Source organism: Lithobates pipiens, unplaced genomic scaffold (assembly GCF_037356315.1).
Source record: "Lithobates pipiens isolate NorthernLeopardFrog02 unplaced genomic scaffold, aLitPip1_a1.2 Scaffold_16, whole genome shotgun sequence".
Lineage (NCBI taxonomy): Eukaryota > Metazoa > Chordata > Amphibia > Anura > Ranidae > Lithobates > Lithobates pipiens.
Genome location: NW_027507748.1, coordinates 600,659,603 through 600,684,664, shown reverse-complemented (window position 1 = coordinate 600,684,664; position 25,062 = coordinate 600,659,603). Strand labels below are relative to the sequence as shown.

Genomic DNA, 25,062 nt, shown 5'->3' with positions numbered 1-25,062 from the left:
TTTCAAGCGACAGGAAAAGGCTAACGAAAGATCTTAGTATAAGAGGGGGAGGGGGGGGCTTGTTATATATTAGTGCCGGGCTCCTTCTCTTCACTCCATCGGGATCACTTTTTTTCCCCTCCTCGTCTCCCCCCCCCCTTTTTTGGGGGGGGGAAATATAGAAGGTAATAGGGAGATGGAAAGAGGGAACTTAGCAAAGAGCCGGGGAAAGAGGGGGGGAGGAATGAAGGTAGGGAAAAGAGGAGACTCAACAAGAAATAGAAATAAGTGAAGTCAGGAGGGAGTGGGGGGAGGTATGGGTCAGTTCTCAAACTCACTACTTAAGTTCGTTGTGTGTTTTCTTTTCTTTTTTTTCTTTTTTTCTTTGTTTCCAATTAGGCGGGTCCCTGTGAAAGGGACTGACTAATCTGCGATATGCAGGGAGGGGGGAGGGCTCGGGAGGAGCAAGGAGCAACCAAGCGGGCTCACCCTACTGATAGTTGGTACATTTTACTAAGTAAAGTGTTAGGTTGTGGTTGGTACAGAATTTTTCTGATGTTTTTTTGTAGGTGCACATGGAGGTGGGGAAGACGAGACACGCAGCAACAGGTTAAGAATGGTATATATTCATCTAGATTAAAAAAATGGCTAAGTATTAAAAATAATGACTTATAATGTAAGGGGATTGTGCTCACCTCAAAAAAGGGGCCGTTTATGGCAGGAATTAAGCCATCAAGCTGTAGATATATTTTTTTTTACAAGAAATACATTTTATGTCAGGATCTGTACCAAGGCTACCGTTATTCCCATATAACCAGTGGTTCCATGCAGTATCGCCCATTGGGAGAGCTAGAGGAGTATCGACAGCCTTTGGGAACACGTGCTCCCTGACATCTATAGTGGTGAATATAGATCCAGAAGGGAGGTTCCTCTTTATTAAGGGAATACTGCAAGGACAAGGGTACACATTTGCTTCGATATATGCTCCAAATACTCACAGTTGATTTTTTGGAAAAAACACTGAAAGCATTAGAAAAATATAGGGAAGGGTTCTTGATTCTCGGAGGGGATTTTAACATTATTGTTGATACTAAACTAGATACAACAGGGAAAACACCTTTATCATTTAGAGCACTTAAACATGTAAAAAAATTATTTCGAGCTTTACATCTGGTAGATAGTTGGAGGGCATTAAATGGAGAAAGAAAAAACTACAGTTACTACTCAAAGTAGCCATAATGCCTATTCTAGGCTGGACTGGATCTTGGTAGACCAATATTATCTAGAATATGTAAGAACAGTAATTATTGAGCCAATAACTAGCTCAGATCATGCCCCGGTAGCGGCGGTGATTTCACCTGCATACGTGGGTCATAGGGAACGAACGTGGAGATTAAATGAATCATTATTGGACAATAAAAAAATATCAGAGGACCTTCAACACAAATTGGTGGAGTATTTAGATTTAAATACATCAGAGGAAGTATCAGAGCAAACTGTGGGAAGCTCACAAGGCAGTAGTTAGAGGAGAATAGCACATGGAACACGAGTTAAAAGGGAAAAAATAAATGAGTTGGAGATCAAACATAAGATCACTTGCGAACCAGGAGATACCAGGCGGCTGGGGATTCTGAGGGAGGAGCTTTCCAGGTGCCTGGACAGAAGGGCCAGGGATAAATATAGATTCTTAGCACACAGGTTCTAGGAGCATGGGAACAAACGTGGCCAATTACTGGCCAGACAATAAAAAAAAAAAAAAGAAAGAACTTTCCCACGTTCACGAGATTAGAGTGAATAAGAAACAAGTAAAGGATACGAAACTAATAGCTACGGAATTTCAACAATTTTACAAGGGGTTATACGATATTCAACCCATTTTGAGCCAGGCGGAAGAGATGAGAGAATATATTAGCAGTTCTACAATACCAACGTTCCCCCCTAGGATAATAGAAAATTAGAAGAACCAATAACTAAAGAGGAAATAAGAAAAGCAATAGAGAATCTGCCGATGGGGAAAAGCCCAGGACGCGATGGGTTAACAAATGCATATTACAAGAAGTTTGCCCACATTTTAGAAACACCCTTATGTAGATATTTCAATAAAATTACAGCATCTAATCCAATGTCTTCAGAAGCACTGCTAGCATATATAACAGTTTTACCAAAACCTGGGAAGGACCCACAGGAATGTGCCAATTATAGACCCATATCATTGCTTAATTCAGATACTAAACTAATGGCAAAAATCATAGCTACTAGAATACAAGAAGAGGTAACACAATTGGTCCATCGTGACCAAACGGGTTTTATCAAAGGCAGAGAAACCAAAGATAATACCATACGAGCCTTACACATACTCTATTGGATGCAAAATGGTCCAGATAAGCTACCTAGAACAATGCTATCAATGGATGCTGAAAAGGCATTCGAGTGGATTGGGATTTTATGAAGGAAGTGCTGAAAGTAATAGGTATGGGAGATCGAATGATGGGATGGATAGCAGCCTTATATGCAAAACCCAGAGCAAGAGTCAAGGTAAACGGTACTCTATCAGGCTGCTTTGACATACGAAATGGCACAAGACAAGGGTGTCCTCTATCCCCAATACTGTTTGTCTTGACTCTGGAACCATTCCTGTGCAGGGTGAGAGAAAATAAGGGAATAAAAGGGATCAGAATAGGATCTGAAGAGCACAAGGTATCAGCATATGCTGATGACCTACTATTTTATCTTTCAGAACCACAGGGATCAATAATGGCACTAATGGAGGAGGTCCAGAGATATGGAAAACTGTCCAACTTTAAAATAAACATGGAAAAATCCAGAATATTACCTTGTCATGTACCACCATTAAAGCGGAGGTCCACCCTAAAGTCGACCTTCCGCTCATTGGAATCCTCCCCCCCTCCGGCGCCATAATTGGCACCTTTCAGGGGGGAGGGGGGTGCAGGTACCTGTACAGTACAGGTATCTGCACCCACTTCCGGCGTAGATTCTGCAGAAGGTACACCCCTTTCCGAAAGTCCCCCGCTGCCTGCTGGGAAACACACAGATCCCACAGACAGCGGGGACCATCCTTATTGCGCAGCACGACTCACGCATGTGCAGGAGGGAACCGGGAAATGAAGCCGAAAGGCTCCACATCCTGATTCCCATACCCAAGATGGTGGCGGCAGCACCCGAGAGACGATCGAGAGATCGGCTTCGGGTGCCGACATCGCGGGCGCGCTGGGCGGGTAAGTGTCACTATTTTAAAAGTCAGCAGCTAGGGGCCAGTTTTGAACCCCCCTGGCAGTACTGAAGACGAACGGTTGTTTAGATTATACGATGTATTTATTTTACTCTTTCTGTATGTATGTGTTTATGTGTGTATGTATGTAGGTGTATATGGGTATATATATATATATATATATATGGGTATATATATATATATATATATATATATATATATATATATATATATATATATATATATATATGGGTATATATATATATATATATATATATATATATATATATATATATATATATATATATATATATATATATATATATATATATATATATATATATATATATATATATATATATATATATATATATATATATATATATATATATATATATATATATATATATGGGTATATATATATATATATATATATATATATATGGGTATATATATATATATATATATATATATGGGTATATATATATATATATATATATATATATATATATATATATGGGTATATATATATATATATATATATATATATATATATATATATATATATATATATATATATATATATATATATATATATTTTTTTTTTTTTTTCCTTCTCTATTTTCCTTTTCCCCTTCCCCCGCAAACATGGATTGGTCTCATTGATGGTTTCCTGGAAGGCCTCATTTACGTGCTGTCAATCCATTTATATGTAACATAGACATGTTTTTGTTCAGGCATATACGAAGCATACTGTTGGTGTATCTTGTTACTGCTTGTGTTTACCTTCTCTCTCACCCTTTTCTCTGAATAAAATAAGATTGAATTAAAAGTCAGCAGCTGCAGTATTTGTAGCTGCTGGCTTTTAAAAAAAAAAAAAAAAAAAAAAAAAAAACGGCGGAACTCCCGGCGGACTCCCGCTTTAATGTCAATGTTAATGAAGAATAACTTTCCATTTATGTGGGAAAAGAAATCATTATATCATTTAGGAGTATACATCACGGCAGAGGCCAAGTCTTTATATGAACTTAATTATGGATCTCTAATAACAGAAATAACTAAAGATTTTTAAATAGGTGGAAGGGTCAGCCATTGACATGGTTCGGAAGGATAAATACCTTGAAAATGAATATAATACCTAGAATAATATACATCTTATATACTGTACCTATATCAGTGCCCCAGGTCTTTTTTAAGAGAATACGTAAAATGTTTATATCTTTTATATGGAATGATAAAAACCCTAGGATAGCATATGATACCCTGCGCATGAAATAAGAAGGAAGGTGGAATAGGGCTCCCAGACGTCTTTATGTATTACAAAGCAATGTCTATGGTACGAATACTAAACTGGTGCCATGACTCCTTAAATAAGGCATGGGTTTCGGTAGAAGAAAGTATGGCGGGCAGAAATCTAGCAGGGGCCCCATGGATACAGGCCACGAATAGAGCGCTATCAAAGTGGACATCACCATTAACACGGAACACGTTAGCAGTATGGGATAGAATGAACAAAGATGGAAAATATGCCCCACGCACATCATCGCTAGCCCCATTAGGTGGATACCTATGGTTTCCACCAGGGGAAGAAAAGGGAGCATTAGGTTCCTGGGGCTCAGGGGGGGAATACAAGGTGTATAAGATATGCCCCATTAGGAAGCTTACTCTTCTTAACAGAGCTAGTATCATCACAAGGAGATATACATATGTCAAGATGGAGATATTATCAAATGAGAGATTTTTTTAACAAACTAGAACCTCAAGTAAGACCTCTGAGCTCCCTCACAATATATGAGATGTGCATGAAAATGGAAAAACCAAGTAATTTACTATCTCAGATGTATAAACTAGTTCTTAGCGGACAAAGTAACACAACCCCTTACTTTATAAGAGAGTGGGAACAGGGATTAATATGTACATTCAGACCAACACAAATAAAAAAATAAAATAAAATAAAAACTTATGGAACTGACGCACTCAACATCAATAAGTGCAGCAACACCAGAAATGTCATAAGTTTATAGCTAGATGGTACCGAACCCCAGCCAGAATAGCAGAGATGTACCCAACAGAGGATGGGCATTGCTGGAGAGGATGTAAAGATAAGGGGACATACCTCCATATATGGTGGAACTGCCCAAAAATTAGGATATTTTGGGAGTCAGTAGCATTTTGGATAGGGAGGATAACAGCAAAACCCATAGAAATGACACCTCTACAATATCTGTTTCACGGGACAGAGGGATCCATCAAATCATACAAAAAAGGAGTCATACCACATCTGCTGAATGCAGCAAAAGTATTAATACCTAGGTACTGGAGGCAGATAGCATGTCCCACCTTATTGGAATGGAAGAGAGAGGTAGATAAAATAATGGAGGCTGAAAAATGGATATACGATATAAAAAATCAACAAGAAAAATATAAAAAACATATGGGCAGGCTGGAAGCACTATTCCCGAGAGATAGAGAAAGATTAAGATCTACCAGATGAAGAATTCTGATAATCCCTCCTGAACCCCCCAGAGGTCCCTAAAGGGAGAGGGAGGAAGGAAGGGAAAGAAAAACTCAGAAGCTGCTGCGCGAGCTCGTGTCCTCCAAACGTGCATCATAGAAAGGGGAGAAGGAAAGAAGAAAGAGAAAGAAATGAGAATTGAACCACAACCTTTTATTTTTTTTATTTGTGTTTTAAGGTATATGGGAAGTGAATAAGTGATGGAAATGTTATCAGAGGAGGGGCTTGGGGGAAGGGGGAGGAGGAGAGGGTAGTAAAGGAATCACAAGGGTATAATAAAAGCACATAAAGAAGGGAAATAACACAGGGGGTAAATTTAACTCCCCCCCCCCCCCTTTTTTTTTTTCTCTCACAAGATGTCTCTACTCCTCCAGTAACCCACCCAGGCCACCTTCCAGTACTATTATAGAAATGTTATGGATATATATGTTAATGTGGAGACATTGAAGGATTTGTCTAAGCCTCAATGCCTCAGGATTGAATGTAATTGTTGAATTTTGTATAAGGAAAATAATAAAAATGAATTAAAGCAACAAAAAAAAAAAAAAGATTAAGAGGGGGGCTCCAATAGTGTAGTATTTTAAAAACAACTTTAATAAAAATATATCCACACTTATATCAAAATAATTACAATCGTGGGTAAACAGATAAACCTCTGGTCTCGGCCCCGACCGGAAGTGACTATTGTGATGCCTGGCCACTGTTCCTTAGCCCTTTGAAGTCCATATTTTTCAATGAGTTAGCGTGACCCAAAATGTGCTCCACCAAAATGGTGGAGCAGACATTAAAGGGTTAATGGACCGAGATACACCAATTGCAGCAAGAACCGGCTGCGCTACTGAACTGCAAAAGACATGTGGTCTTTAAAAGGAAGTTCCAACTTTAAATTTGCTGGATCCTTTAACACAGGGCTTGACAAATTTACTTGGAATCTAGGAGCCAGCTAAAAAAGTTAGGAGCCAGGTCCTTAACGGCGATCTGGACCTGTCCCGACATCGAGAGGAGCGAGGGGAAGATTTTTTAAACGTCACCTATGGAGATTTTAAAAGGGTAAAATTTGTCGCCATTCCATGAGCGGGCGTAATTTTGAAGCATGACATGTTGGGTATCAATTTACTTGGCGTAACATTATCTTTCACAATATTAAAAAAATTGAGCCAACTTTACTGTTGTCTTTTTTATTAAATAATTTTTTCCCCAAAAAACTGCGCTTGTAAGTCCGCTGCGCAAATACGGTGCGACAGACAGTATTGCAACAACCACCATTTTATTCTCTAGGGCAGGGGTTGACAAATTTGCTTGGAATCTAGGAGCCAGCTAAAAAAGTTAGGAGCCAGGTCCGTGACGGCGATCTGGACCTGTCCCTGGCCTGACATGGAGACGAGTGAGGGGAAGATAGCCCCCAGCCCCCCACCTGTCTCCAAGTCATTGCCCATAGCTCTTAGAGGGACATTTTTAAATTGCATTTTAGTGTAAATATGAGATGTGAGGTCTCTCTGACCCCAGATCTCATATAAAAGAGGACCTGTCATGCTTTTTTCTATTACAAGGGATTTTTACATTCCTTGTAATAGGAATAAAAGTGACACACATTTTTTTTAAAAGAACAGTGAAAAAAATAAAAATAAAAGTTAAAATAAGAAAAAAAAATGTTTTAAATGCGCCCTGTCTCGCCAAGCTTGCGTGCAGAAGCGAACGCATATATGAAAGCGGTGTTCAAACCACACATGTGAGGTATCGCTGCGATCGGTAGAGTAAGAGCAATAATTCTAGCCCCAGACCTCCTCTGTAACTCAAAACGTGCAACCTATAGAATTTTTTAAACGTCGCCTATGGAGATTTTAAAGGGTAAAAGTTTGTCGCCATTCCATGAGCGGGCGCAATTTTGAAGCGTGACATGTTGGGTATCGATTTACTCGGCGTAACATTATCTTTCACAATATAAAAAAAAAAAAATTGAGCTAACTTTACTGTTGTCTTTTTTTTTTTTTTTATTAAATAAAAAATTTTTCCACAAAAAAAGTGCGCTTGTAAGTCCGCTGTGCAAATACGGTGTGACAGACAGTATTGCAACGACCACCATTTTACTCTCTAGGGTGTTATAAAAAATTATTATTTATGATTTATATATATATATATATATATATTTTTTTTTTTTTGTTTAGGGGTTCTAAGTAAAGGGATGGAGAAAGAGACTGGCAGGCAATCCCATTAGCATTGTTGGTTGTAATTCCAACGGCCACCACAAGAGGGCGCCAGATTCCAGAAGGAACCATAGGATCACAGAAGGCCTCAAAGCCGGGGGCTCAATTACCGGCCGCCTGCGGCGCGGCCCGACGCGATCGCGCGGGGGGGGGGGGGGTCCACGGAGACGGGATACCCCCAGCTATGCTGCCCCAGGCGCAAGGTCGCTGATTCTAGTCGCCAATGCGACCTGGCGACCGGGTTTTGTCGAGCACTGCTCTAGGGTGTTAGAATAAAAAATATATATAATGTTTAGGGGTTCTAAATAAAGGGTAGGGAGATAGGCAGGCAATGAAAAGATTCAGGGGAAGCTCCATTAGCATTGCTGGTTGTCATACCAACGGCCACAAGAGGGCGCCAGATTCCAGAAGGAATCATAGGACAGCAGAAGGCCTCAAAGCCGCGGCCTCAATTACCGGCCGCCGGCAGAACGGCCTGACGCGATCACGCCGGGGGGGGGGGGGGGGGGGGGGGGTCCACGGAGACAGGATACCCCCAGCTGTGCTGCCCCAGGTCATTAATTCTAGTCACAAATGTGACCTGGCGCCCGGGTTTTGACGAGCCCTGCTTTAACATCAGTGCATTATCCACCAGACATGCGAGACTGCTCACTGAGGTGATTGCAGCATCAATTGCTGGAACCCCCCCCCCCCCATTTTCTTCATAGAAATGTTCCCAGAGTACATAAGCTATGCATGAATAAGAAAAAACATCCCCAGGTGGAGGAGGTTCAAATTAACCTAATTAGAGGTAGATACCTCAAGAGCCTGTGCTGCAGGCAACAAAATGGTTAAAGTGGTAGTAAACCCGCAAATTATTTTTTTAAATTATTTTTTTAAACCTGCAAAGCAAAAGGCATAATGAGCTAGTATGCACCGCATACTAGCTCATTATGAAATACTTACCTTAGAACGAGGCCCAATCCACAGTTTCTTCCGGGTATCGCGGCTTCGGCGCTGAGTGGCCGGAGCCGCGATATCGTCACTCCCACGCATGCGCGCGGGAGATTTCATTTCGGCCAGTCGGCCACTGCCGGATTTTCAGGCAGAGAACCCCCTTGTGCGCATGCGCCGCTGCAGTCAGCGGCGCATACCGAGGGGAATATCTCCTAAACCGTACAGGTTTTAATTTTTTTTTACCTACAGGTAAGCCTTATTATAGGCTTTCCTGTAGGTAAAAGTTAAAAAATTGAGTATACAACCACTTTAAGTAAGGGAGTAGACAAGCACCTGACTTGTGAGGCTACTCCCTCCACGTTAGGATCCTCCAAAGAGGAAAAATAAGAATCTTCCAATATTTGGGAAGATCTACCTGATCTCCAGCCTCCTGCACCTCAACAATGGGGCCCTGAGGACTAGATGGGAATCTGCCATGTTTAGTCCTACTATGGAGAGACATCATAGCATTAACCTTCTTTCAAATCTTTAAGCGGCAGAAGAAAAAAAAGAAAAAAAAAAAAAAAAAAAAAAAAACTTTATATGATATATACACAAGGACTGAAGTGTTCCACCCCTGACAGCTCAATCTGACTAGCCATATCCATCTCAGAGGAAGATGACATTCTTTTGGAAATGGATTTAATTTACAGTGAAAAACTAAAGACCCTTTAGAGAAGTTCCTGGTCCCATTACCATTCATAGCCTAAAGCAGAGGCACTATGCAAAAGAATGTACATTGCTAGGCTATAGTTCAGCGCCATTAGCTGCTATTAACCCTAGCTTCAGTAAAGTATAATGTGCCAAAAGAATAAGCCCGTGTTTACTAACCTGACCAAGCCATCCACCTGCTCCATCCCTCCAGAGCCAGCAGCAGCTTTCACATACACAGCTCTAAAACCATATTCCTCCATGTGTGGCCGTCTGACGCCGTTAGTCACGCCCCCGCCCCCCCCCCCCCCCCCGTGAATTACAGCCCCCTCCTTTCAAAGGAAAGCGCTTTCCCGCGCAAGCCGAGTCCTGTGGATGGCAGAGGTAAATCTTTCGCTGATGCGGCCATGGTCTGTAGTGTCTTTTTTTTGTTTTTTTAAGGCAACTGCTTTACATCCTTTACATCCCAGGGAAAAAAAAATATTTGGGGCACAGGAGCAGACCAAACCCCCCCCCTCCCTTTTTACCGGAGGATCGGAGAGTGAAGGCTTCCTTGCGGTTTCCAGCGTCAAGACGGTGAGTGCTCAATACAGCCCTCAGTGTTGACACATCGGCATAACATTATAAATAGAAGGAGAAATTCCTGAGAAAATCTCCCTTGCCTTATCCTAGCAGCAGGGTTTTATCAGAGATAAAGACCCAATCTTCACCCTTCACGGTGGGCTCCGAGACCTTTAGGAAACCTTCAGGAACCTCGGGTTACCCACAAATCCTGGACCTGCGACAGCACCCTGCCAGTAAAAACGTTATGGGCCCACTACCAAAAAGTACTGGATCCCAGGGCCCAGCTCTCAAAGAGAAGCGTTCGCAAGCAAAACCTTGTTTCTTCGGACACGAGGCCCGGGTACCATTCATTTAGCCCATGAAAAGACATCAGAACGGATCCGGTCAACATGGCTAGCCCCTGCAAGGATTACTACCAGTGGAGCTCAGCACATCTTTACTCGTGAGCAACATCTTAGACACATTGGCGGAAAAACTGAGGACTGCTAATAAATGGGAGGGGTTATAGTACACACCTTAGGGGTGTGCCAGTGTCCATCACCTGTCAGTCTGATAGAACCCACATAGTAACTACTATGGCTCTGTGTCCCCTGATGCAAGAAAAGAAAATTACTCCAATAAAAAAAAGTAAGTTTACGTCGCGAGAAACGAGAGAATCGAGATCTTTTTACTCCAAGAAAAAAAAAAAAGTGATTCTCATTTTCACCAGAATCGTGCAGCTCTACTTTCCGGCTTCTCCCTGAACCCTCACAAAACAGCTCTTAATGTCTCACTTCCCCACTCAATGGTACAGACTCTTTGGGATAGCTAAAATTTTCAATGGGCATCCCATTCCCTTTCATATTTAGAGATTCAATTAACGCATTCTATTGAGACTCTTTATAAAGCAAATTAACCCCAGTTGTTTAAAAACTTAGAGGACCTTCGCAGTTAGGCGGACTATTCACTATCATGGCTTGACAGAAACAACTGTCAAAATGACTCTTCTACACAGGATACTTTTAGAACTTATTTTATTTTAGTACCAGTGACAGTCCCGAGAGGAGATCTGCAGAGTCTACAAGCTGAGGTTCTTCATTTCATCTGGGGTAATAGACTCACCTGAACAAACAGATCCTATATGCCCCAAAATTAAAGGGTGGGCTTGGTCTCCCTAACTTACTAAACTACTTTAAAGCTATTCAGATTTCCCAACTTGCCCATACTACAGCTAGAGGTCCTGCACCTCTTTGGGTCTCCCTTGAGGCCCTCTTCTGTCACCCCTTGGCCATAGGATCACTGATGTGGCTTCCCAACCGGTTACTCCCTCCTATATTATGCCCTTCCTTATAACATTCATTGGCAGTTTGGGACAGAGTGCGTCACCGGGCATCCCCATCATCCCCACACACCTTTAGCTCCCATCTTCTACAATCCAGAGTTTCCACCAAGGTTAGTGCCACAATCATTTCATTGGTGGCTCAAAGGATTGCTGAGAATTGGCGACTACCTTAATGGTTACCGGGCATACTCTTTACAACACTTTAAAGACAAGATGCATACCTACAAGTGAAATATTCCAATATAACCAAATTGCATCCTTTGTCAGACGCAAACTTGATCTAATAATTGAACCGCCAGACAAGGGGTCCTTTGAGAGAATGACTATCTGCAGTTTAGGCTTCCTTCACTGAACCAAACTCAAAATTCTCCTATATGAATCAATGGGAAAAAGACCTGAATCGTACTTTTGTTCTGTCTGAATGGCAGGATATGGCTTATAAATTTATCCAAAAATCTCTATCAATGCTGTGCTAATTGAGGCCAATTATAAAACACTGTTATGTTGGTAACTGGTACCAACTCTGGTAGCTAAAATGCATCAACCCACATCCCCCGTTTGACCCTTTGGTCTAGAGTTGCCACCTCATCCCTTTAAACCCGAACACATTAATTACACAGGTTCTGTGGGTGATTAAAGGTGGTAATTAATCTCACTTGGTGCCTTACCTGCATTAAATTAGCCTCAGAACCTGTATAATTTATAGGTGTTCGGGTTTAAAGGGATGAGGTGGCAACCCTACTTTGGTCAATTGGGGACAATGCACCATATTTGGTGGCAGTGCCTACTGGTGATTGAGTTTTGCATAAGGGTGTTTAATTAAATTCAGTGACAGGGTTGAAAATTCGTAGATCCCCAGAGGTAGCCTTATTCCATAGACTACCCAAAGAGGTGCCCAGGAAATCAACTAAATGAATTGCATATATACCGTTATCAAGGATTACAGTGGGCCAGAATTGGAAACAACTGGTTATTCCTCTCAATTATGTTAAAAATAAAGTCAACTGGATTATCGTTAATGACAAAATCACTAACACACCCCATAACTCAAAAAAAAAAAAAAAAAAATTAGAAAAATCTCCCTAAATGAGATCTGGGCTGACCCTCTTGCATTTCTCTCCTTCCCATTGCTTTTTCCTCAATTCTGCTTTCCTTCTTTCCCGCCACCTCTCTTTCTATATGTAGTTTGAACCCAATACTTATTGGGAGTTTTTTTAGAACTTCATAATGTTTTGACATCGATATTCTCAGGAAATGGTACAAAAGTCCCCTACTATGTCTTATCCACTATTCCCCCTTGACTCTTTCCTCCCCTTCACCTACCTCTCTGTACCATACTCCGGTTCTTGAATGTTACTACACATGGTTACGATTTTGAGAGATGTTGATGGTTAACTATACGTTTAATACCTTTTGATATTATCTGCTGGGTTTTCTTTGCTCAACAGGTTTATCTGAGAACATCCCATGAGTATTGTTTGTTCCTTTATATTCATGGACCATGTAATACTTTGTTTGACTATATCTTATGTACTTGTAAATTTGTCATGGCGATAATCTGAACATTGACCTATGTTTATCTCCTACTCTTATTTATAAAATCTTTCAATAAAAACATTGAAACATAAAAAAAAAAAAAATAAAAAAAAAAAAAAAGTGTCAGATTGCCCACCATACTAATCACAGTCCTGCTACAAGTTGCCATTCACCACCATTACTAGTTGGAAAAAACAAACACAAATATTATATATATATATATATATATATATATATATATATATATATATATATATATATATATATATATATATATATATATATACACACACACACACATACAGTGCCTTGCGAAAGTATTCGTCCCCCTTGAACTTTTCAACCTTTTGCCACATTTCAGGCTTCAAACATAAAAAGATATAACATTTTTATTTTTTGTGAAGAATCACCAACAAGTGGGACACAATTGTGAAGTGGAACGAAATCTATTGGATTTTTGAAACTTTTTTAACTAATAAAAAAATGAAGTGGGGCGTGCAAAATTATTCAGCCCCCTTGCGTTAATACTTTGTAGAGCCACCTTTTGCTGCGATTACAGCTGCAAGTCGCTTGGGGTATGTCTATCAGTTTTGCACATCGAGAGACTGAAATTCTTGCCCATTCTTCCTTGCAAAACAGCTCGAGCTCAGTGAGGTTGGATGGAGAGCGTTTGTGAACAGCAGTTGTCAGCTCTTTCCACAGATTCTCGATTGGATTCAGGTCTGGACTTTGACTTGGCCATTCTAACACCTGGATACGTTTATTTATTTGTGAACCATTCCTTTGTAGATTTTGCTGTATGTTTAGGATCATTGTCTTGTTGGAAGATAAATCTCCGTCCCAGTTTCAGGTCTTTTGCAGACTCCAACAGGTTTTCATCCAGAATGGTCCTGTATTTGGCTGCATCCATTTTCCCCTCAATTTTAACCATCTTCCCGGTCCCTGCTGAAGAAACGCAGGCTCAAACCATAATGCTGCCACCACCATGTTTGACAGTGGGGATGGTGTGTTGAGGGTGATGAGCTGTGTTGCTTTTACGCCAAACATATCGTTTTGCATTGTGGGCAAAACGTTTGATTTTGGTTTCATTTGACCAGAGCACCTTCTTCCACAGGTTTGGTGTGTCTCCCAGGTGGCTCGTGGCAAACTTTAGACTAAACTTTTTATGGATATCTTTGAGGAATGGCTTTCTTCTTGCCACTCTTCCATAAAGGCCGGATTTGTGCAGTGTACGACTGATTGTTGTCCTATGGACAGACTCTCCCAGCTCAGCTGTAGTTCTCTGCAGTTCATCCAGAGTGATCATGGGCCTCTTGGCTGCATCTCTGATCAGTCTTATTGTCTGAGCTGAAAGTTTAGGAGGGACGGCCAGGTCTTAGTAGATTTGCAGTGGTCTGATACTCCTTCCATTTCAAAATGATCACTTGCACAGTGCTCCTTGGGATGTTTAAAGCTTGGGAAATCTTTTTGTATCCAAATCCGGCTTTAAACTTCCCCACAACAGTATTACGGACCTGCCTGGTGTGTTCCTTGGTCTTCATGATGCTCTCTGCACTTTCAACAGAACCCTGAGACTATCACAGAGCAGGTGCATTTATACAGAGACTTGATTACACACAGGTGGATTCCATTTATCACCATCAGTCATTTAGGACAACATTGGATCATTCAGAGATCCTCGCTGAACTTCTGGAGTGAGTATGCTGCATTGAAAGTAAAGGGGCCGAATAATTTTGCACGCACCACTTTTCAGTTTTTTATTTGCTAAAAAAGTTTAAAATATCCAATAGATTTTGTTCCACTTCACAATTGTGTCCCACTTGTTGGTGATTCTTCACAAAAAATGTAAAATTTTATATCTTTATGTTTGAAGTCTGAAAAGTTCAAGGGGGCCGAATACTTTCGCAAGGCAGTATAATTATTATATATATATATATACACACATATATATATATATATACACACACACACACACACACACACACACACACACACACACACACATATACACACACACACACACACACACACATATATACACACACACACACACACATATATACACACACACACACATATACACACACACACACACACATATACACACACACACACACACGTGTAAAAATAAAAACAATTGGGTCACTTTTATTCCTATTACAAGGAATGTAAACATCCCTTGTAATAGAAAAAAAAAAAAAACATGACGGGTCCTCTTAAATATGAGATCTGGAGCCAAAAATTCCTCAGATCTCATATTTGGACTTAAATGCAAAAAAAATAAAAATTGTCATTTGAAAATGAAGGACATTGAAAAAATATGTGCCTTTAAGCGGTGTGGGCGGGAGTGACGTTTTGAAGTATGGAGACAGGTGGGGGCCATCTTGCACTCACTCGTATCCATACCACGGAAGGAGAAGGACCTGATCGCCTCTGCCGCTACCAACGGCTCCAGTAAGCGGCAGAGGGAGTGGGAGGGCAGCAGGATGGGGGGTGGCACCTCTACCCCCCACTAATAAAAGCTCCTCTCTGTAACTAAATTGGTTGTATAGCCTGCCATTAGGAGAAACTAAACAAAATTGTTACACAATACACAGAACTTTCATCCCGCCCCAGGGGGGTGGGCCCCATGCTATCAACCCTCCTCCTGCTCCAAGCAGCTTCTGTTTTTATTTTGCCTAGCAAGGAGAATGACCTAGGAAACCCTACGGGCCTCTCGGTCCATATTTTTGCTGCAGGTTTGCCGCTTTTTGCACAAGATGCAAGATCCTGAGATCTTTCATCAACTGCCGGCTGGGTGACAGGCTGGTTAATATCCTTGTAGTCTTCCCAGTCCGGCCATCGAGCATGAGCAGGCCGCAGCTAAGGCTCAGCAGGCCACGACATGCCTCAGCTTCAGACATGGTCGCTGAGCTTCAATGCTCCGGGGTATACATATGACCGGGCTACTGCTGTCTGGATCACAGTATACCGGGACAGCAGCTACCCTGTAACTGCGCAGGAGTAGGTCTGTGATGGAATGTCTCCCAGCTGTTCAAGACTGGCAAGTACAGCTCTTCCTGCTTCAGTGGGGTGAGCAGCTGGGCATTCCCTGGGGGGGGGGGGGAGGGTCGATTCGGGGGCCACCACACCTCCCTAACTTCTCTCCCAAGTCCCTATCTCCCCTCCTTACCCCCTCTGATGGGAGTGGCTGCATGCGCTGCGGGCGGTGTGTGTGGGTTCGCTGGATTCTCACGTGTGGGGGCTCTGTGCAGCTGGCGTTGGTCCTGGTGCTGGTCTGGGGGTCCCAAAAGGGTCTGTGGAGGTTGTTCTGGCTGTAGGCAGGCAGCACTGTTCTGGGTTTGTTCTGTCACCGCATGGCGCTGTCCGGCAGCCATCTTTGATGTGGGAAAGCCTGTATTCCCCTTGTGAGCTTCAGCAGCCATCTTCTTTAGGATCTCCTATTAGTTACATTGGCGGCCATTTTCTTGAAGCCTGAGCGCTCTTTTCGCCGCAGTTCTCATGCGGCAGCATTACATGTGCTTTGACTTGCCGTTTCCTGTGTCCACTGTGTGTACAGGACGCTGGATGGCTCCTTGCTGAAGCTAGCTCTGCAGAACGTTTCACCGCTGTTATAAGCAGCTGCTGCTAACACAGTTTCCTTGTCTCTGCAAATGGAAACCTCCTAGAGACTACAGACACTGCTAGTGGTATTCACAGAGGCCCCAGGGTGGTGAGTCTAGCACTAAGTACCCCCCCCCCCCACGTGGCAGCAGCAGAAGTGTGGGACCCTCACTGTCCTAAGTCCCCTTGCAGGTGGCAGACAGGATAGGGTCAGCATGGCTTCAGAAACTGGTGTTTCTTCCCCTGAAATCCAGGCTATTGCAACGGGGTCACCTGTGGATGGCGCAGTGCACGTGGGCACCCTGACGGCAGCCCTTGATGCTTTTGTTGCAAAGATAAGGGCAGTGCGTGGTAGGAAGGGTGCACTTAAGAGGCTCCTGCCCCCCCCCCCCCCTTTGGGGAGAGCTCTGATGCAGACTCGGGCCCTACTGTGGCTGGTGACCCCTGCTCTGACCTATCAGACGTGGCTGACCAGGACAGTGAGGATGATTCCCCATCCGGGTCCATGCGCGATAAAGCGCTAGTTGGAGCACTTATCACAGCTGTGCGTGATACCCTGAAGATACAGGAGCCAGCGGATCCCTCTGCTGATGTATCAGTCCCTTTTGGGTCCAGCAAGCCAGCACGTTCACCTAAGGTGTTCCCGTATTTGACAAATTCATCTGCAGGGAATGGGGTCACCGCAACGGACCTTTGCGTTCCCCAAAAATATGGCGGTGTGTTACCCCTTTGAGGAAAGCCTTCTCAAAAAGTGGTCGGCTTCTCCGGTCGTGGACCCCCCCTGTGTCTAGGTTAAATAAAGTAACCACAATCCCGGTTGAGGGGACTCCTGCATTCAAGGATCCCGTAGACAGGAAGGCCGAGGCGGTTGCTCATTCCGCGTTTATGGTTGTGGGGTCAGCCGTGTGACCTGTACTGGCATCCGCACTGGTGTCGCAGACACTGAGTGGGCAAAACTTTTGCACCGAGAATTGCGAGAGCAGAACGCCTCCCCCGTCTGCGTGGAGCTAGCAGACCAACTAGTGCAAGGCCTTAAGTATGTTTGTGAAGCGGCCCTGGATACTCTCGCTCTATTATTCAAGGCTTCAGTGTCAGCTGTGGTGCTGAATTTGGCTAAAATGCTGGTCTAAATGCTGGTCTGCTGACCAGGCATCCAAGAAAGCCCCAACGGATCTTCCCCTTCCTTGGTGAGCGGCTCTTTGGAGCCTTGTTGGATGACATTATTAAGAATGCCACTGGTGGCAAGAGTACCCTACTCCCACAGGCCAGGAAGGCCAAGGTGCCTTGCCGTAGGCAAGGGCCCTCTTTTTCCGCTCACAGGCGGCTTTTTCGTCCGCCCGGTGCTTCAGCAAAACGCCCCCAGCCCGACAGGACGCCCACAGACGGTCAGAAGCATCCCTGGAACTGCAAGCCTAACAAGCCTGCAACCAAAAGTGCTACCGCATGAAGGTTTGCCCCCACCCACTTATCGGGTGGGGGGTCGCCTTCGGGAGTTTGCAGCCCGGTGGACCTCCCGGTTATCCGACCAATGGGTCTGCGATCTGATTTCCACAGGCTACAAGATAGTGTTTCTCTTGGCCGCCAAACAGATTCTTCCCCTCCAGCACACCCGTGACCCCGGTGGCTGTTGAACCAACTCAGCATCTGGAGTACCTGGAGTTGCTGTTGGACTCCAGGGAAGTGAGGGTTTTTCTCTCCTCTGACAAATTGCTGACTCTCAGGTTTGCGGTCAATCTACTGATGAACCGCAAGTGGGTGTCGCTCTGCTTTTGCATGCGAGTGCTGGGACTCATGGTGGCCTCCTTCGAGGCAGTACCTTATGCCCAGTTCCACACCAGAGTCCTGCAGAAGGAGATTTTGACAAAAAAAAATAAAAAAATGGGACAAGTCTCCGCTGTCCCTGGATCGGCTGATCCAGATGAGCCAACCAGTCAGGGATTCCCTGATCTGGTGGTTTAGGTCCCCGGTGATTCAGTCCAGAAAATATAGTTTCTTCCTCTGAAATGGACAGTGATCACTACGGACGCCAGTCTGTCTGGCTGGGGTGGTGTGATGGGGATTCAGTCGGCTCAGGGCCTTTGGTCGACGGAAGAATCCAAGTTGCCAATCTGCTCGAATTGAGATCGATCAGGTTGTGCCTCCACACGTGGTCGACGCATCTTCAAGGACGTCCGACCAGGATACAGTCAGACAACGCCACGGCTGTGGCGTACATAAATCACCAAGGGGGGAACAAGAAGCTCAGCCGCTGCTAGGGAGGTCGCTCACATACTTCGGTGGGCAGAGCGGCACGTTCTGGCCCTTTCAGCCATTTACATCCTGGGGGTGGAAAATTGGCAGGTGGACTGAGTCGTCAGATGCTGGACCCAGGAGAATGGGCGTTTGCATCCGGAGATATTCCAGGTGCTGTGCCTAAAATGGGGCATACCAGATGTGGATCTCTTGGCCTCCCATCTCAAACGGTAGGTCCTGAGATTTTTGTCCAGGACAAGAGATCCGTGAGCAGACACGTCAGACGCGCTGGGGGCTCTGTGGGATCAGTACCAGCTGATCTACGCCTTTCCTCCACTAAAACTGTTGCCACGTCTACTTTGCAGAGTGGAAGCCGAGGGGATTCCAGTAATCCTGGTTGCTCCAGATTGGCCTCAGCAGCCCTGGTACGTAGACTTGGTGCGTCTGGTGGCAGATGCTCCCTGGCAACTGCCACTGCGGGTGGACCTCCTATCTCAAGGTACAATCTTTCACCCTGCTTTACCATCGCTGGCTTTAACGGTATGGCTATTGAGAGCCAGGTGCTAAGGAACTGGAGTCTGTCGGACTCGGTGATTCCAACTATGTTGAGGGAGCGGAAATCATCTTCACTGAAGATATACCATTGTACCATTATACCTTTCTATATCGAGGATCCTGCTGTTTCTTCAGCATGGAGTGGACCAGAAATTGGTGTTGAGCACCAATAAGGGGCAAATTTCAGCCCTGGCTGTCTTTTCAGCGACCCCTGGTGTCTCACTCAGTGAGTACCTTTGTTCAGGGGGTACGACATGTAGTTCCTCCGGTGCGTCCTCCATTACCCCCATGGAATTTGAACCTGGTGTTGTCGGCGCTTCAGAAGCCGCCGTTTGAGAATATCAGGGAGATTCCCCTGTTGACCCTTTCACAGAAGGTGGTCTTTCTAGTGGCCATCACATCGGCCAGGAGTTTCGGAATTGGCAGCCTTGTCCTGCAAGTCGCCTTATCTGGTCATCCACAAGGATAAGGTGGTATTGCGTCCACACCAGTCCCTTCTACCATAGGTGGTCTCTGCTTTTCATATCAATGAGGACATTGTATTACCATTGTTGTGTCCTAAGCCGAAGAACCCTAAAGAGGCGGCCCTTCACACTCTCGACGTGGTTAGGGCTCTAAAAAAAGTGTACTTGTCTGCCACAGCTCCCTTTCAGAAGTCAGACTCGCTGTTTGTTTCGGTGGCTGGTCCAAAGAAGGTATGGCGGTCTCGTCTGCCACCATTTCTAGGTGGATCAGACAGATTGTAGTCCAAGCCTATGTCTTGACAGGGCAGGTGCCCCCCTTTCCAGTCACGGCCCACTCTACAAGAGCAATCAGAACGTCTTGGGCTTTCGGACACCAAGCATCTGTCGCTCAGGTGTGTAAGGCAGCGACCTAGTCGTCTGTCCATAAGTTTATCAGGTTCTACAAGGTAGACGTCAGTGCATCGACTGATGCTCGTTTTGGCCGCAAAGTTTTGCAGGCGGCTGTGTAGTTGCAATTTAGTTTTTTCCTGTTTTTTCAATAAAAATGCAGTACTGTTTAGTTAATGCACTGTTGCATTACTTCCACAATGTTGTGGTCTTGGGGATCACTCCTGTTGAGGATACCCGGCCATATGGGGGAGTTTTTCCCAACACACTGTTTTTTTGTGGGTTTAGTTTCACTAGTTCCCACTTGCCATGGTGGATGAAATTTTTATGCCGTTTTTCCCATCCCTCGTTTGGCACTGCTTGTGGACATCCCAGTTAGTTACAGAGAGGAGCTGTGTCAGTCGGTGAATATAAGAGAAAATAGAATTTTTGTACTCACCATAAAATCCTTTTCTCTGTAATTCACCGACCGACACAGCACCCACTCCTCCTTTTCTCTACGTTTATACTGCTTGTTAACGTACTGAGTTCTGACTGGGAGCAGGGAGGGTTGATAGCACAGGGTCCGCCCCCTTGGGGCAGGACTAAAAGTTCTGTGTATTGTGTAACAATTTTTCCTAGTTTTAATAATGGCAGACTATACAACCCATTTAGTTACAGAGAGGAGCTGTGTCAGTCGGTGAATTACAGAGAAAAGGATTTTAAAGGCGAGTACATACATACTATATATATATATATATATATATATATATATATATATATATATATATATATATATATATATATATATATATATATATATATATATATATATATATATATATATATATATAGCACAGTTTTACTAACATATGTCAAAGTAGCAAAACTGTTCAGGCATTTTACCTTTGTAAAAAAAAAAAAAAAAAAAAAAAAAAAGAAGGGGTTAAGGCCATTCCTCAGTTAATTATATATTTTGCAACTTGCAATATATAATCAGTACTATAAAAACACCAAAACTTGTAATACTCCATTTTTATCCCACATTGAATACCAATTATATTATGGAAAAAAAAAATGCATGGTTATTTTTGTTACCTGACATAGGACATTTGATTCCTGCATCTTAATTGTGCATTCATGGCAGAAGTAATGTCCGCAATGATTTTCCACACATATTCCTATAAGCAGAGAGAAGAATGAAAAAAAATAAAAATAAATAAATAAATAAAAAAAAACAAACACCACAGTCTCCCCTGGAATCCCAGTGTGAAAGCCAGAGTTCTTTCACACTGGGGCGATGCGCTGACAAGATGTAAAAAAAATAAAAAATAAATAAAAAAATAAAAAAGAGAAGAAGGTCCTGCAGGCAGCATCTTTGGGGCAGTGAAGGAATGGTGTATACAGCAAAGCTCTTCGGCAGCAGTGCTACAGGGGAGCATTCAACCCTTTATACGGCCGCTAGCAGAGGTTAAAAGCACCTCGCTAGCGGCCAAATAACACCATTAAAACAACGGTAAAGCTCAGTTTTAATGTCAACGCCCGCCCCCAGTGTGAAAGCAGCCTAAAAGGTTAGAAGCCAGTTTTTTTTTTAAACTAACAAATCTTAGAGGAGGAACATGTAAAGCTGAACATAACCTTTAACCCAGGGGTCTCAAACTGGCGGCCCTCCAGCTTCTACAAATTAGGGATGCACCGAAACCGATACCGAAAATAAATCTTCCTTGATCCTGAAAACCGAAACAGCACCGATACCGAAATTGACTGTTTTTAAAAAATATTTTTATACAGGAGCTGGTCAGAGACTGCGGACATGCTACAGGAGATCAATGCAGCCTGCGTCTCACCAGTGCATATAAACACATGCTCACACACATATACACTATATATATATATATATATATATATATATATATATATATATATATATATATATATATATATATATATATATATATATATATATATATATATATATATATATATATATATATATATATATAAAAATTTCTTTAAAAATTGGCAGCTGCAGCTCTGTACCTTAAAGTGGAGGGCCACCCTGAAAACAAAAAAAATATTAAAAATTACAAAAAAATATAAAAAAAAAAAAATGAAAAAAAATTTTTTTTTTACTTACCAGAAATGCCTGTTGCTAGGCACTTTCTCCTAATCTTCCTCTTCCTCCTCCACGGAGATCTTCTGTCTTCGTCGCGGCGTCTTCTGGGTAATGAGTCGCGCTGTGTTCTGGGAACACAGCGCGTCCCATTCAGAAAGCGCTGCGGGACTCGCGCATGCGCAGTAGCTGCGGGACTCGCGCATGCGCAGTAGGAAACGGGCAGTGAAGCCGTAAGACTCCACTGCCTGTTTCCCTTACAAGGAATGGCAGCACCGGGACCCGAGAGCCGAGGGACGGGTCGGCCTCGGGCGGCCGACATCGCGGGCACCCTGGACAGGTGAGTGTGTTGATTAAGTCAGCAGCTGCAGTGTTTGCAGCTGCTGACTTTTTTTTTTTTTTGTATAACCGGCCCTCCTGTTTAATCTCCATGCTGGGTACTGCACTCTAGGGGGAGGCAGAGAGCACAACACACACTGCTAGATGCCTCTCCTTTGCTTTCACTTTCACAGTAAACAGTGTGACCTAGCTCCTGAACAGCTGATTTACACATCGGCTGAGGAGCCATATGCAGCCACCGCTGTGGAGAGGGGGAATTTACAGCAAGACCCCACAGGCTGACTGCAGCATGGGGGAGGAGAGAGTAAAGACGGAATGGCACCCCCATAATGGGCAGCATCGGGGCCAAGCCCAGCAGCCACATTTTTGGCACCAGTATCGGCGAAAATTCTTTCAGCTTTTTGCCGAAAGGGCCATTTTCGGCCGATATGTTTCGGCGGCCAAAATTTCGGTGCATCCCTACTACAAATCCCATGAGGCATTGCAAGGCTGACAGTTACAAGCATGACCCCACAGACCTGGCATTTGTAGTTTCGTAACAGCTGGCGGGGCCCCTTTAGTTTGAGACCCCTGCTTTAACCTTTTCACAGCCAGAGCCGTTTTTGCACGTTTAAAAAATAATTTTAGACCTGAAGATTACTGTAAATAAAAACCCCAAACATTATATATTTTCTGAAAGACAACCTAGAGAATAAAAATATATTAACAGTTACAATTTTTATGTCATATTACCGCAAAACTATAAAAAAAAAAAAAAAAAAAAAAAACACAACACCAGCACCACATTAAAAGTTAATCTTAGGAGGGCAAAAAAAATGCACTAAATTACCAAATTTCTGGGTAAAATATAAAAGCCAAGGTTGCACCAAGTAAAGAGATAACCAACGCATCAACGCTTAAATATGTCAGTTCCCTACATTTTCCACAGGCGATGCTTTAAAGGCCCCCTATATGTCATCGGTTTAGCGTACGAGGAGATATGCAACATGTAAATCACAATCGTTTTCAGGCGTTTGTACCTGCGTATACGTGGGAGTGTTTGGGCTCAATTTTTTTTTGGGGGGGGGGGGTCCTTGTGGGTGTGTGCGTTTGTCTTTAATTTTTTTTACAAAAGAAAGTTTACTTGACCAGCGGTACCGGTCTCGGCCGCAGATGATACATTATACACACACACACACACACACACACACACACACACACACACCATACAAGTAGTTAATAGGTTAAGGCTGCATTTACACCTGGCAGAAACGTGCATTCCAAACGCCGTATTTTTGAAAAGCGTCAGAAACTCAGCAATTATCCAATAATCATCACCCGTTTTTGACACAGCGAGTAACGTCAGCATTCTGGCCCCTTCCTCTTCCTTCCCCTGCTGCTGGGCCACGCGCATGTGCAGTAGGGACCCGGCGGTGAAGCCAGTTTCCCTTAGCGGCAATGGCGGCGGCGGCAGCAGCACCCGACAGATGAATCGGCTGGGGGCCCCGACATTGTGGGAACCCTGGACAGGCAAGTGTTATGAAATTTTTAAAAAAGTCAGCAGCTACAGTATGTGTAGCTGAATTTTTTTTTTTTTTTGGGGGGGGAGACCGCTTTATGGGTAATCACTGCACTCTTCAAATGTGTGTCGTTTTTTTTGCGCCCTTCTTATGGTGAATTAAAGCACTTACATGCAAGTCTTTCTTGGGTAAACCTTCCTGGCTAGCCCTAAAGTAGCTGTACAACCCCTTAAAGATTTCTGGTTTGGACTTGGCACATCTGCAGACTTCTAATTATTTCATCCTGGTTAAAAGTCAGCTTGGATTTTTGATTCCACACGCACTCCCATCTGCAGCTTACCTCGACTTTGTGTCTACAGGCATTCTTTTCCTGAAAATTTATTTTCCATTCCCGTATAAATTCATGGGGATGGTAAAACCCACTTGAAACAGGTTAAAAGGTTAAAGCACACCATTTTCCCCAACCCGACATAAATAATAATCACAAGTGCATGCATATCTGCATGCTGAACTGTAAACACAATCCATTCATATCAAATATGCATTTGTGTGTACTCGTTAGGGCTGCACTGATACTAGTATCGGTGCCGATACTAAGCATTTGCACAAGTACTTGGTACTCGTGCAAATGCTCCGATGCTTGCTTCGATAGTAAGGGACGATCAGTGCGGCAGTGGGAGAGTTACAAGCACCAATCTCCCTGTGTGGCTTTCAATAAAGCATCTGAAAGCCGCTTCTCCTCCTCTCCCTCCCACATGGCTTTCAGCCACTTTATTGAAAGCCACATAGGGAGATCGGTGCTTGCAACTCCCCCACCGATCACCCCCGACTTCCCCCATGTCCTCCTCTAGTCCCCCTGTGTGCTCCAAACCAGATCTGTCAGGATGGAGAGTGGAGAAAGGAGTCTGTAAATTTAC

General features: G+C 43.4%; 1 protein-coding gene across 3 annotated transcripts in view; it reads right to left on the bottom strand.

Annotated features, from left to right (window-relative positions):
* RNF17 (ring finger protein 17) overlaps positions 1 to 25,062 on the bottom strand; it is an 881,806-nt gene that overhangs the window by 824,717 nt on the left and 32,027 nt on the right. For all 3 annotated transcript variants that reach the window (XM_077483977.1, XM_077483979.1, XM_077483978.1), the window contains exon 2: positions 21,293 to 21,375. In XM_077483977.1, coding sequence (XP_077340103.1) covers positions 21,293 to 21,375 — 83 coding nt within the window. The remainder of the gene's footprint in view (positions 1 to 21,292; positions 21,376 to 25,062) is intronic.